The sequence below is a fragment of the Aspergillus brunneoviolaceus genome (genome assembly GCF_003184695.1).
Source record: "Aspergillus brunneoviolaceus CBS 621.78 unplaced genomic scaffold BO95scaffold_44, whole genome shotgun sequence".
Classification (NCBI taxonomy): domain Eukaryota; kingdom Fungi; phylum Ascomycota; class Eurotiomycetes; order Eurotiales; family Aspergillaceae; genus Aspergillus; species Aspergillus brunneoviolaceus.
The window spans coordinates 112,349-126,245 of NW_020290774.1; the positions used below are offsets into that span (position 1 = coordinate 112,349).

The following is a 13,897-nucleotide window of genomic DNA, read 5'->3' on the forward strand; positions in this document are numbered from 1 at the left end:
ACAAAGACCTGGCCTTGATCTCCTTACACATGCAGTAAGCTGTCTAGATCTTGCGGAGTCAATTAAATCCTCTAGCTATAAACACGCATGGTCACATGACATGTCATTTTTATCTCCATGCGGGAAACATCCGGACTAAAAGCAGCGAACCTCGTTGATATCCAATGTAACAATAAGAATATGAATTGAAGGAGTATCTGAGTTTCTCTGCTGCGTAAGTAAACAGCATTGCTCTGGAACAGTTCACTTCGCTAAAACTTTCACACAGATCATCAACGCGCAATACATCACCGCGTGGGTATCAACCAGAATCATACATTGCTCCATGCATTATAATCCACCATCAAGCCCCAGCTTGAAGACAAAATGCAGTCAAACACCTTTTTTCCAGAGCAGGAGCTTGTTACAAGTTCCCAGGCTCAATCGCCCGCCCCAGCCCCAGCTCCACACACATCCTCTCCTCGCCCCCCCAGAAAGCCAAGGAAACAGACCCTCAACCCCCTCCACCATGGCATCCAAGCCTTTATCACTCAGCACCTCCCTGCAGATACCCTAGCCAAGCACAACCTGACCCTCACCTCCCTTCCCAAACGCTTCACCATCTACGAACCTCTTCTGCTCCTCCCGGTGAACGCCTTCACCACTCCACCCGCCTGGCACTCCTTGTACGAAGATCTCACCGCGACGCAGCGGCAAACCCTCTATACCACCCTTCTCCAGTCCTTTGCCCGCTACGGCCTCACCCACGTGGCCATGAACGCGCCCATTGCACTCACGGACCCCAACTCCGGGGCGGAGAACCGGATCCGCAGTCCGGGAGGGTTGATCCCCTTATACGGGGACTTCGGGCCTCTACCGGATGCCTCTGCGTCGCAGGGGCAGGGGGAAGGTGAAGCGGCGATAGCATGTCCGAGCGCCACAGACCTTGAGCAGGCGTTCTGGGTACGTACTGTTCAAAACCATGGGATCGTACAGATCTGGGCGCCCTTGTATACCATGTTCTCGCGGGGCAATATTACTGAGAAAGCGCGGATTCTGGGCAGTGAGTTTGAGGGGTTGATTGAGGAGCAACTCGGGGAGAAGGTTTCGGAGATCAGCGTGGTGGACATGTATGCTGGGATTGGGTATTTCGTGTACTCGTATCTGAAGAGTGGGGTGAAGAGGGTGTGGGGGTTTGAGATCAATGGGTGGTCGGTGGAGGGGTTGCGGAGAGGGTGTAAACAGAATGGGTGGGGGTGTAAGGTGTTCCGCGTTGGAGAGGATGGACCGTTACTGGGGGGACAGTCACTAAAGAAAGTGGTGGAGGGTTTGACGGAGGAGGATCGCGTGGTGGTGTTCCATGGGGATAATCGATTTGCGGCGGAGATTCTGGGGGGAATTAGGGAGTGTATGGGAGCAGGGCAATGGAGTAGGGTCAGGCATGTGAACTTGGGACTGCTGCCTTCATCTTGCTTCGCGTATGCGAATGCCTGCAAAATTGTGGATGCTGAGAAGGGTGGGTGGGTGCATGTTCATGAGAATGTCGATGTGCAGGGCATCGAGGAGAAGAAGGACGAGGTCACCGCGGAATTGGGGAGGCTGCGAGTGGAAGTCTTAGAAGTAGAGGCCAAAAAGGTGGCTGCTGCTGCTAGGTGTCGGCATGTTGAGCAGGTCAAGACTTATGCGCCGGGGGTGATGCATTGCGTCTTCGATGTGCGGTTATCTTCGAGGCAAGAGATAGAAGGCTCCGACACTCGTGGCAAATGAACCACGCACACCAATACTCCATGAACCCCAACCTCCGGGTGATGCAATCGACGCTCAAGATCATCTCATGAAACATATGTACAGTACAGTGGCAACAGCGCAAGAACTCTACAGTACAGATCTTCAGCTCCGCTTGAGGAACTTTTGGGGTATGTTCGCCTCCACGATCTGCATACTCTCGAGCTGTTCGAGGCGCTCCATGGCAAGATCCTCCTCATCATGTCTCCGGAAGTGTTCGATATCCTCGGGGTGGGTGAGGTCCTCCTCCTTTGCATCTTCACCGTGGAACTTTTCGAAGTGATGGATCTCATATTCATATTCAATGTCACCATGATGGCCCGGTCCGAGTCCAAGGTCGGGGAGCCGGGCTCCGTCCGCAATGAGACGCATCCAGTTGTCGCGACCGATGACGCCCGTGTTGGTGGGATCAAAGATGCCGAAGACTTCGCGGAGACCTTGCAACTTGCTATCCTCTGTCACTCCCGCATTGGACTCGTCGTCCATGCCGTAGGTCTTGCGCACTTCCTCAGGGGTCCACACTCCCGAGGCATCGTAATCGTGGAGGGAGAAGAAGGAGGCGGGATCGAAGGCATCGATGTGATGTTCCTCTATGAACGCACCCAATTGAATCAGTGACACTGCATTGGCTTTCGGGTAATATCCCCCGAGGTTTCCACAAGGTGCTTACCCTGCATATGCCGTGTTGCCCAGTCGGACGAGGGTGGCTGGTCATTCGAGTGCGAACCGTGGGCGCTGACCAGAGTGCCGCTTAGGGCCAGGAGAGCAGTAGCTACCGTGACGAGCATGGTCACGTCAAGCAATAATCGCACCGGCTTGTCAAATAATATCGATTGAACAGAAGCAATGACAAGACCAGTTTCCCAAGAATGACCTGTAAATCTGATAGATCAATATTTGTTCACTAGTCAAAGCAATTCTTCGCCGGAGTAGGTAGAAGTTGAAAGTGGACTGCCGTAACCGTATGTATTGATGACAATCGGGGAATAGGAAGGGGGGTCCGGCCGGGGGCCGAACTGACTAGTGGGTGGTTTGCACCGTTTGCAAGCGGTGTGGTGGTGCGACTTTTGCCGATGCAGTCCTGTTGGAAGCAAAAGTTCCAAACTTCGATATCGGCCAATTGCTCCTCCAGTCCACAAGTTCCACTGAACGCCTATCCCTCCCTTGCCCATTGGTTTCGCTCGTCAGAGAGCCCGGTCAATTGGATCCTGGCATATCTTGGAATTACCTTGTTAGTCTCAATTCAGGGCGCAGAAATGACCGGAGAATGAAAGGTCTCTGGTCCCGCGTCACCCCGGCGCAGTCAACGTGCCGATGCGTCTCCTGCCTCAGCACCGTCTCCCAAGGCGTAGCATCGCGTGGGGCTACAGCAGCCAGCAAGAAACGTCTCCGCCTAGGCAATTCGGTCACAGCTCTGTACACGAGTATCTTCGCCGCAGCGGCCCTAGCAGACGCCCAGGCCAAAGGTCAGCGCCGCCATGAGTGGGAGGAGAAGATCGCAGCGGCCAAGGGTGAGGTCGATGCGCTGCTTGATGAGGAGGAACGCCTGGTAGAGGCCATTTTCGCCCGTCGCGACGAGGGAATGGAAATAACTCCGAGCCGACAAACCACCACACAAGCAAGACCAAGATCCTACCGGTACCGATGGCCGTCCACGAATATCTCGCGTCGCTCATTCCATACGAGTCGGAACCTCGCTCTCAGCAAGAGCAATCAACGGCGAGACGAAAACAGCCTAGAAGAGCTCAACAAAATCAGCGAAGACCCATTGTTGGAAGTCACGGATGAGGATAACTTGTGGAATCTTGAAGACTTTGACACGCCTCAATGGCTCAAGGAAAACGGTACTCGCCAGAAAGCTATCCGCAAAATGGCGCTGAAGCAATTGGCCATTCGGATGCTACTCCGACGCGGAATTGCTCATAGTTACCAGGGTCTGCAGATGAAATACGCAGTCGACTATTCCATGCCTGCGCCCAACGTTCCGGAGCTTCTTACCCACTTAAACAAGCTCCGTAACCGAATGAAGAGCGTGAAAGCTTCCCCACGTTCCAGCATAGAAGACTTGGAAGCGGAGATGAACTCGCTTTCACCTCAAGATCAAATGACGGAGCGCCAGAGGCTCGACGGGGAATTATACCGAGATACCAATCTTTACCTAGCGAACAGGATGTCTCTTCAAGAGCTTCTCCTCAGATTAGCTAACAACCTCACGAAATCCACCAATCCTGACCGAAGTCTAGGTCTGAAGCACATGTTGCTGGCATTTACCAAGACCCGAGAGAACGACATCTGTGAAATGATTCTACACGCCATCATACCCCATAAATTCCCGCTCACATCGTCTCTTATCATCTCGATCCTGAACTTCTTCCGCAAATCCAAGAACCTCAAGGCCTTTGACTTGTTTCTTCGCCAATTAGCCGGGGATGGGTATCCGCTGGACATGGGTAACCTAGGCCACTACAAGAATGTGGTGGTCAACGGCATCGAGATTCAGGTCCCACCAGTCGACAGTGCGAACGCCGTCATCTACGGCACTCTGATTCGGTCATGCCTACGCTTTAATCAGCCCGACCGTGCGGACGCCTACCTCCAAGTATCTCGAGCATCTGGGTATATGGACGACTACGCGACTTTGAGCTCCTATCTCGGGTTCTACGCCATTCGGTCTGACTGGGCAAAGGGTATCCAGGCCCTGCAACGGACCGTCGCCTTTATTGGGTCGACAACGGAACACAGGCCGACGCGCGTCGAGCGCCTGATTGTCAAGATGGTTTACCTCTGTGATGAATGCGAGCAAACCGAAATCTCCCAGAAAATCATTCAAGCGTTTGTGAAGAGCGGGTTTGACTGGAAGTGGGCGGAAAAACAGCTAGATTTGACCTTCGAGCGCGATCCGCGTTACAACCGCTGGAAGGCCGCTCAGACCGCAGCAGGCACAGAAGCCGCCCGGGCCTCACAACAGACGATGTGGGAGAAGTGTTATTCCTTTGTCCAAGCTGTCGGCGAGCAGCTCGACGGTCTGACCACCGAGCGAGCCTCCACCACTCAATGGCAAGATATGATGAAAACATACGCCCAGGATGTCCTTTCTGCCATTATTTCCGGACCGGTGGCTATGCACAAAGCCGCCAAAGAGGGCGGTACTGGAGACCTCGTTCAAGACGATCGCGCCACCCTCTTGAAGGAAATCAGTCAGCAAGCCCATGATATTCAGCAGCACAACAGCGCAGTCGTCAACGCCCAGAAGACCGAGATCGCCTCCCTACAAGCCGAGATTGCTCAGCTCAAGCGCATGGTCTTCGATCTGCACCGGACAGTCACCACTTCCAACCCACTTCCTCAAACACCTTCTCCACCGTCTTCTTCTCCTAAACATTCAACAAATACTGCTACGTCTGCCCCCTTATCTCGTCCCACGCCTGTTGATACCACATCCCCCCCTCCTCCGCCTCATGTTACAGTGTCTCATCCCCACCTGCCAGCCGGGTTGGCACATAATCTTGTCTCATCATCACCCAGCCCCACCCAGGGAGAGCAAGTTTCACCTGCTAAGAAGAAATGGACCATGTCATTTGGAATGATGCCTTCGTCCAAGCCATGATCAGGACAATTCAGGGCGACCACACTCTTGTCCGGAATATTGGCGCCTTGGTACTGTCTTGTACTTCTCGTCGAGCCTACTATTTTGCATCCAGGGGGGTATTGCTGATGCTGGGAAGGCTTAAGGAAAACGAAGACCGAGAGAGGATCGGGGCGTCAGTATAACCAAGTTGCGTGCGGCGCATACTGTATATACCATATGCTCACTACGCGAGGTTTTCAAAAGTCATGGGATGGCCGGGTTGTGAAGCTTAGGTTCCCGTTGATGTCATGCACTCGACATGACGTGATCTTGATCAAATGCTCTGAGTGGGAGGCACATTTGCGCTTCAATCTTTGTATATTATACCTGTACCTGTACCTGTACCTTCACGCTGGATAGCTGAGCGAGTATATCAAAACACCAGACCCCTCACTTCATCATTCAGTTCCCTCTCTACTACTGCTTCTTCTCTGATAACCCGACCCATAAGAAGTTGCAGACGACACCTCCCAAACCCGAAGCCGGAGCCGGAGGAGGCCCTCTCCCCCATCTTCCCGAACACCTCCAGCAATCCGACAGCGCCGCGGCCTACCGCGCCTTCCCTTTCCACCACCAGGCACCCAAACCCAAATGACATCTCTCTGACGCCCCTTCCGGCCTTCCAGGCCACGCAGCACCCCCAAAAAAAATAAGAGAACAGCAGTCTTGCCGCGATTAGGATTCGAACTCAGACACTGCCGTCGCACCGCGATTTGGACTACGGTGGCACTGGTGAAGACCGCTACACCCCCGCGGCTGCCGTTGTATACCCCAATTCGGAACTTGGTGATAGACCCACCGTTCTCCACTTTTCTGTGTGCCTGAGGCCACAACGCCATTAGATTCAGCCCTATGGGCGCCTTAGGCTGCCAACATCCTTTATCTTTTGATTATGGGATAGCGCGATATGGTGAAGATGGTTTGTGTTTTTTGGGGATATAGTTGGGCGATCGTGGTGCCTCTCGAACTAGGTATGCAGAGCTAGGGAGGGGGAGGGACGGGGATCATTCTCTCGTTCTTTCGCGGGGGATTTGATACACCGTACTACTGCTTCGTGATGATTTCAGAAGATATCGCGCTGCTTGATAGCTAAGGGATGCTTAAATGTTAGGAAAGTGGATAGATTCAATATCCTATGCCCAGATCGTTTTTGCCCATAGGACATGGGGATGTATGATATCATGTTTCAAAGAGAAAAAAAGAGTCTATTATATTTCATGAGAATGGTTAAAAAAACAACGCGACAAAATATGCTACCCCATCTATCGTCTCTTTTCCGCGCGGATCTTCTCACGACGCGAGAGTCGCTCGGCGGCGCGGAGAAGCGAGGAGCGGATGTCGCCCTTCGCGAAAGTGGAAATGTCGTAGTAGGTCGGGGCGATGTCCTAGATTGACACGGGACAGTTAGTAAATCTGTCAATTGATCCTTTGTTTCTCTTAACGAGCTCGTGGCTTGGAAGGAGGGGGGAGGATTGAACTTACAATAAGCCACTCGGGCTTGACGGCGGTCACGGTACGGATGTAGTTCTTGGTGGTGAGCACGAACTCATTATACAGGACCCATTCAGCCTCGTGGCCGAGCACCGTCGATGGGTGGAGCAGGACGTTCTGGTGGTCCTTGATGGTCATGTACATGCTCTTGCCCTGGCTCTCTTTCTTGGCAACCTGCATGAAGAAACCAGCGCACAGCGCACGGCGGATGTTCTCGTAGTACTTCTTGTCCTCGAAGGGGGTGGAGATCATCTCGAGCTCCTCGCGTTCCATGATGCGCAGGAGCTGCATGCGGACGTTGTCGGCTGACTGCAGCGACCGGAGGGAGAGGAAGTGGTCATGGCACCACTGCTTGAGGTTGTCCTGGGCTTCAGGGCTCTTGAAGGCGTGGTAGACGTTGAGGAGGGTCAGGTGGTCACCGTCGGGGTGGGAGAACAGGTCTTTCATCTCGTCTGCGCGCTTCCTTTGAGAAGCCGGGCGGACGAACACGTTGGGCACGGAAAGAAGGGCCGTAATCGAGAGGATCTCGTTCGAGCAGTAGAATTCGGGGGAGCTGATAAGCATGACGGCAAGGGCGGGGTCAAGGGGGAACTCGGATGCGAGGCGGCCCAGCTGGGTCAGATTTCCATCGTCGTCAAGACAGGCAAGGTAGTTGAGTTCCTCCAAGGCTCTCATCAGAGTTTCGGGGGCCGGGGGATCCATCAGGTCGAAGTGGACGAGGTCGTCAATGCCAAGTTTCTTAAGCTCCAGCACCGTCGAAGAAAGGTTAGATCGGAGAATCTCGGGGTAGGTCTGATCGATCAGTTCCTTCTTGAAGGCGCCTTCAGTATACAGACGGAAGCACTTTCCGGGACGGGTACGACCAGCACGACCAGCTCTCTGTTGGGCGGAAGCCTTGGAGATCGGAGAGACCAGAAGAGACTCGACACGAATACGAGGGTTGTAGATCTTTTGCTTGGAGAAACCGGGGTCGACCACGTAGACGATACCGTCGATGGTAAGCGACGTTTCGGCGATGTTCGTGGACACAATGACCTTTCTACCGGGGCGGCCACCTGGACGACGAGGAGGCGGTGCCGGCTCGAAGATGCGCTGTTGCATATGAGGAGGAAGACTACCATAGAGAGGGTAGACCTTGATCGGTCCAGCGTCTGCCTCGCGCATCATCTCGTCCGCCTCCAAAGAAATCTTTCGAGAGGCATCTTCAATTTCCTCCTCACCAGTCAAAAAGAGCAGGATATCACCCTCGTCTTCGGTAGCGTGAATCTGAAGAACAGTCCGAATGGCGGCTTCAACATAGTCCTGCTCAGGCTCGGGGGTATAGAAAATCTCGACGGGGTGGGTACGACCAGGAACAGCAAGGAGGGGGGCATCGTTGAAATAACGCTGGAACTTCTGCGCATCCAAAGTGGCAGACATGATAATGATCTTGAGGTCGGGTCGGCGAACCACAACCTCCTTCAGAAGACCCATAAGAACATCAGTAGCCATGGTTCTCTCGTGAGCCTCGTCCAGAATGATGGTACTGTAGCGGTTGAGGTCGTGGTCGTGCATGGCTTCTCTCAGAAGCATACCATCCGTCATGTACTTAAGCACCGTCTTGGAACTAGTCATATCTTCGAAACGAATGCTGTAACCGACTTCCTCTCCGAGCTTGACATCCAACTCTGCAGCAACACGCTGGGCGACGGACATGGCAGCGACACGACGGGGTTGGGTACAAGCAACCATCTTGCGCTGGGTCTGCGGCTGATCATCGAAGAGCACGAACTGAGGGATTTGCGTCGTCTTTCCGGAACCCGTCTCACCGACGAAGACGAGGATTTGCGACTTCTGATAAAGCTCTAGGAACTCATCTCTGCGAAAAAAAAAATATTAGACAATTTGGAACCGAGAATGCACCAGCGCAGCGCGGGCAGGGCATAAAGGGAAAATGCGAAAACCAACCTTTGGGCATGGACGGGGAGGTCGCGACGAGTCTGTAAGATGGAGACGTATTTGCTGGAGAATGGCTGGTCGTTGAAAGGGTTGATCTCGCCATCTTCAACCTCCTTAGCCAGAGCAGCAGTCGTCTGATGGCGCTTCATCTTTCCAAAGGCCGGGTGAAGGTCGGCACCGCCATTGTCGGGATACATGTGAGCCAGGTACGGGTTGTTCTTGGGATCTGTCTCAGCCTTGTCCATTTTTTGACGCTTAGCACGCGAACCGTTCTCAGAATCCGAGCGACGATCAACCATGGCGTCGGGAGACTTTGGGAAATAGAGAAAAGGCGGGGTGGACAACAAGTCGCGAGAGAGTTCGTCCGTCGCAGAACTGTTGTTGGAGGCGAGTTTGAAGAAAAAAAGGCAGCCCTGATAGGCAAGTCGGCCGGACCTCGCCACAGATACTTTTTGTCCCGCTCACCGCTCCAGTATTCTGCCGTCATTTACCCCACGGCGGTTCGGACAGGCAAGGGGAAAAAGAGCAACAGAACCACGTTTGACAGCCAGCTCCATCCACGAAGGCACACATCGTTGGTGAGCCCAGGCTGGCAGTTCTCCCCTCCAAAATTATTGTGCGACTGGCTTGTGTTAGTACTCACCTCTTTGTACACCCCTCAACTCCCTGCTTCTTACAATGGCCTGAAATCACTTCTTGAATTGAAACTCAATTGATCGACCACAGGTGGGACCATCATCTTCATCGGATCAACAAGGCGTTCTCGACGATATATAGCCCATCACCATCTATACGACAGTTGGGATAACTCCAGTCGCTCTCCACGCATTCCACCCAATTCCATCGCCCTGAAATTCGCAGACAAAACCACCACTCATCTCCCTGATATCTCTTTGCCCGCCAAAATGGAGTCCTTTACCAACTCCGACACTGTCAACATGACCTTCTGCATCGGGCAACATGAGGAGGACCGAAAGGTTCCCATCACCAATGAAATGGTACAAGCGGCACACGAGAGTAATGTACGAAACTACCACCCTAGGATGCAAGCATCTACTAATTCTTCTTCCTGGATAGTATGACATGTTGACTGCGCCGGTAACCACTTCCCACTTCCAATCCCGAGTGCTCGCTCTTCTCTCGACCTATCAAGGGAGCTTACAACCTTCGGCACCAGGCTCCAATGGAACGATGATGACCAGCGATAACACACGGCCGCTCGTGATCCCTGAGCTCGGACCCGCTGATACGCATATGACCCCGAACGAGGCAATGACCCAACTCGTTGGCGTAACCAGCTCCTGGATTGACTTGTGCTCTCCGGACCCTCTCATTGCAGACATCTCTCGCCAGGTCCTCATGCTGGAAGTGAACTATGCGGCCTTCTGTGGGATTGGATACCTTCTGATTCCGGGGCCAAAACTCCATCACAATGACGCCCATTCGGAGCAGATCATCTACTATGCACGAGCCGTGCAAGATGCCATAAATGTCGCGCCGTATATCCAATTCCACATCTGGACGCAAATGGCCGACACCCCAGATCTCCAAGGAGATAAGGTTACTGACTTGGCCAGCCTCGCGCGCAAGGAGTTTGTCAGTGGCTCGGTCGATCCGGTGTCACAGATTGATCCGTTCGGCACCTGGGATGCCTGGGATATCATCAGAAGAGTCTGTAAATATCACACAAGACTCGTCGTAGGTATGGTACTCAGCTTCATCTTAGTAGGCTCGATTCTACTCTTGTATAGCCTTGCTGATCATTGTACTAGCACTCGCACTGCCCAAGCAACTTCCTCCGATGTCCGTGCAGTCCCGCTGGTACTCGGAGCCGACTCACATGCTCACGATTCATGGTAATACCTTCCTCAAGAACCAAAAAGGCTACCCCGTGCTGTCAAAGGCACACCAAGCCCTGATTGCTCGATTCATGCGCCTCCGAACCGCCCCCTGGATCCTCCTTTGTGAAGTTGGCCCTATCCCAGGAGTGGAGGTGGACGAGTCGTTTGAGAACCCTGATGCACATGCACCAGGCTCGGAGTATCCTAGCCTCGCGCAGGCTGCAGTCTCGAACAAGAAGCACCACGATCCCACCCCTCATCTATCTTATGTCAGAAACCTCCAGTCCCGCCAACCTCCCCGCAGCGCTATGGAACGGTTCGGGACAGGCTATCAGGATTATCTCCAAGCCCCCCTGCAGCCATTGACCGTCAATCTGGAGAGTATCACCTACGAGGTCTTCGAGAAAGATCCCATCAAGTACGACTGGTATGAAAGAGCCATCGCGAAGGCCCTGACGGACTGGTCGAAGAAGCCGAAATCCGGGCCAGATGGCAAAGTATCGGTCGCTGTTGTTGGAGCCGGTCGAGGACCGCTCGTCGGCCGTGCCATTCGAGCCAGCGCCGAAACAGGCGTGGAAATTGACCTTTGGGCGGTGGAGAAGAATCCCAATGCATTTGTTCTTCTCCAGCGTCACAACAAGAATCACTGGGGTGGGAAAGTCACGTTGGTCCACTCCGACATGCGAAGCTGGAAGGGCCCTCAAATCGCGAAGGGAGCCGCTCCAGCATCGCAGTCAGCATTGGTAAGAACAGCCAGACTTTTCCCCTCCATATGCAAATGACAAGAGCTCCCGCCATAACGCTTATACTTAAATTCAGAACTCCACGCAATCACCCACCTCCGGCACCGCGGGACCCGACCTCGTCCCTACCACGATTGACATCCTCGTCTCCGAGCTGCTAGGCTCCTTCGGCGACAACGAGCTTTCTCCCGAATGCCTCGACGGCGTCACCCACCTCCTCACCCCAGTCCACGGCATCTCCATCCCGGCCTCATACACCGCCCATCTCACCCCGATCGCGGCGCCCAAGCTGCACGCCGACGTGATGAACCAGTCCATCTCCAATCCCGCCGCCCCCGAGACGCCGTACGTGGTAATGCTGCACGCCATCGACTTCCTGTCCACGAACCAGCCCTCGGCCACCGCGCTGATGAACTCCGGCACCGGGAGCCACCACCACCACAGCGTGCGCAACTCGATATCCACGCTGCCCGGCGGCGGGGGATCCAGCGAGTCGCCCATCCCCTTCGTCCAGACGACCTGGTCCTTCGAACATCCGAACCTCAACATCCCGCCGCAGTCCCCGTCCTCCTCGACGATCTCCAACGCCCACAACGTGCGCCGCACCCGCCTGACGTTCCCCGTCCAGAACCGCGGCGTCTGCCACGGCCTGGCAGGCTACTTCGAGACCGTGCTCTACCGCGACATCGAACTGTCGACGAATCCCGTGACCATGGACGCCAAGAGTCAGGATATGATTAGCTGGTTTCCCATCTACTTCCCTCTCAAGGTCAGTTTTTGCCTCGAAATCACCCTGCGTATAACCTCACATCTACGAGACATCCTTGGGAATTGTTGTGTTTGAAATTAACATCCGCAAAACAAAATGACAGACCCCTCTCAACGTCCCCGATAACGGCGAAGTGGTCGTCACCATGTACCGACAAACAGATAACCGCAAGGTCTGGTATGAGTGGATGGTGGAGGTGTTCGCGCTGGAAGGCGCAGCAGCATCAGGAGGAGGCAACCCGGAGCCTTCCACGGCCGTGGAGCTGATGGCAGCTCCGGTCATGAGCGGTGCTCGGACGGCGGGCGCCTCCGCTGCCGTGAACAGCCCCGATCGGGAGCGCTCCAAGGCGGCGGCGGCCAGATCACGTGGCGTCCGGCGCGTGCGTGTTGGTAACAGCGATCTACACTCCAGTATCAAGGAAGGGTGTCTCATGTGATTTTGACATGACCATCTACCTCTTTCTTTAGTGTAGTGGTTGATCCTCGGGGGAGATCATGGGCTATCATGACGTAGTATTAGTGGAAGGGGAGGGTTGGAGGATAACTGCAGTGGATGAATCATCACGGGTTGGTGTTGGTCATTGTGTGAGGCGTGCTGCGTGTGATGTGTGATGTGTGATGAAATGAACATACGTAGTCAAATTTCTGGAGTGGGGAGAGACAGAGAAAATAGCGGGAGGCATAGTATAGTATAAGTTGCCTAGTACACATGCCACCTACTAGAACTTAGAACATTGAGATGAATCGAGTTGAGGGGAGGGGAGTTGGTTGCCTCTCACTCACTCTTCGCTGGTTGAACCACATATACATTCACACAGTTGGTTTGAGATGTTGAGATTATCCATTCTCGGACTTGTGCTCCGCTTACGAGTGTTGAGACCAGCCAAGAAAGTACAGTGACCCAGAAAACAAAAAAAAAATATGACCGCGGATTAATGTCCGCTCTATAAACGATGACGACCGACTGGACGGGTTCCAGACGGACGGACAATTGTCAATGGGAATTTCCCTCCCGACGGACAGCTCGCTGGATTGGGGATATAGGCGATGGTTTCCAATGGGAAGTTAAATGTTATTGGCACGGACCACACAGAAGCGATCGTCTCGCCGCCTGCGAGAGCGATTGGCAATGGATGATCGATGGGGGAAGGGTGGACGTGCCCAGCTGCTTCCTGTGATTTGGATCGAGGCGGCCCGAATTTGGAAGGGGGGTTAAAGGACTCAGTAATGGCTCAGGGCTCTTGGCCCGACAGATTATCCTTGGGTTGATTCACGGTGGTTTGTTTGGCTGGGTTGGTTGGTCTCTCGGCGTCCAAGCGTCCGCGCCCGCGGCCGGAAGGGGAGGGTCCTCGGCGATGGTGGTGGCCTCGCCGTGTTTAGCGATGTCCCCCTTTCCCCATCCCCCTTCCCGGGGATTGAGAGGGGGCTATGTTATGCTGTGATAATCATCTACTGAGTACGGAGTACTTCGTAGTTTGATACAAAACAACGTACGGGGTACTGGGACTGTACCCACCCGTAGGCGTAAGGTCAGCATAAGCAACGCAGCCTAGCAAAGCAAACACCGAATTCGGTCGGCGGGTCGTCACACTGGGCGCACCTCCGTGGAACAAACTGTAAAGCTGCAGATCGGAGGAACTGTAGTCTGTAGCCAAGACAGGAACTAGTGTCGCGGTATGAAGGACTATTGGCGAAAGATGGGAAGGTAGAGAAGGGGATCAAAA

The 13,897-nt window shown here is 54.0% G+C and overlaps 5 protein-coding genes across 5 annotated transcripts; 3 read left to right on the forward strand and 2 right to left on the reverse strand.

Annotated features, from left to right (window-relative positions):
- The first annotated feature begins 7 nt into the window (after nucleotides 1-7).
- BO95DRAFT_172343 (tRNA(Phe) (4-demethylwyosine(37)-C(7)) aminocarboxypropyltransferase) lies at nucleotides 8-1,856 on the forward strand. Its single transcript, XM_025580824.1, has 2 exons — nucleotides 8-214; nucleotides 269-1,856. The coding sequence occupies exon 2, from the start codon at nucleotides 367-369 to the stop codon at nucleotides 1,744-1,746; it is 1,380 nt and encodes a 459-aa protein (XP_025440962.1). The 5' UTR covers nucleotides 8-214; nucleotides 269-366; the 3' UTR covers nucleotides 1,747-1,856.
- A 13-nt stretch (nucleotides 1,857-1,869) lies between these two features.
- On the reverse strand, nucleotides 1,870-2,552 carry BO95DRAFT_365922 (nucleobindin SSP120; the record flags this gene model as incomplete). The annotated part of the gene is made up of 2 exons (XM_025582720.1): nucleotides 1,870-2,354; nucleotides 2,435-2,552. The coding sequence occupies 2 exons, from the start codon at nucleotides 2,550-2,552 to the stop codon at nucleotides 1,870-1,872; spliced, it is 603 nt and encodes a 200-aa protein (XP_025440963.1).
- A 330-nt stretch (nucleotides 2,553-2,882) lies between these two features.
- On the forward strand, nucleotides 2,883-5,775 carry BO95DRAFT_391883 (uncharacterized protein). Its single transcript, XM_025583634.1, has one exon. The coding sequence runs from the start codon at nucleotides 3,032-3,034 to the stop codon at nucleotides 5,369-5,371; it is 2,340 nt and encodes a 779-aa protein (XP_025440964.1). The 5' UTR covers nucleotides 2,883-3,031; the 3' UTR covers nucleotides 5,372-5,775.
- Nucleotides 5,776-6,535: 760 nt separating this feature from the next.
- On the reverse strand, nucleotides 6,536-9,206 carry BO95DRAFT_444061 (DEAH-box ATP-dependent RNA helicase PRP43). Its single transcript, XM_025586802.1, has 3 exons — nucleotides 8,831-9,206; nucleotides 6,875-8,741; nucleotides 6,536-6,777 (listed from the first exon to the last, which is right to left on the reverse strand). Exons 1-3 carry the CDS (start codon nucleotides 9,118-9,120, stop codon nucleotides 6,655-6,657), a joined length of 2,280 nt encoding a protein of 759 aa, XP_025440965.1. The 5' UTR covers nucleotides 9,121-9,206; the 3' UTR covers nucleotides 6,536-6,654.
- A 153-nt stretch (nucleotides 9,207-9,359) lies between these two features.
- Nucleotides 9,360-12,923, forward strand: BO95DRAFT_444062 (protein arginine N-methyltransferase). Its single transcript, XM_025586803.1, has 6 exons — nucleotides 9,360-9,452; nucleotides 9,548-9,843; nucleotides 9,899-10,523; nucleotides 10,594-11,405; nucleotides 11,482-12,174; nucleotides 12,278-12,923. Exons 2-6 carry the CDS (start codon nucleotides 9,727-9,729, stop codon nucleotides 12,608-12,610), a joined length of 2,580 nt encoding a protein of 859 aa, XP_025440966.1. The 5' UTR covers nucleotides 9,360-9,452; nucleotides 9,548-9,726; the 3' UTR covers nucleotides 12,611-12,923.
- The last annotated feature ends 974 nt before the right edge of the window (nucleotides 12,924-13,897 follow it).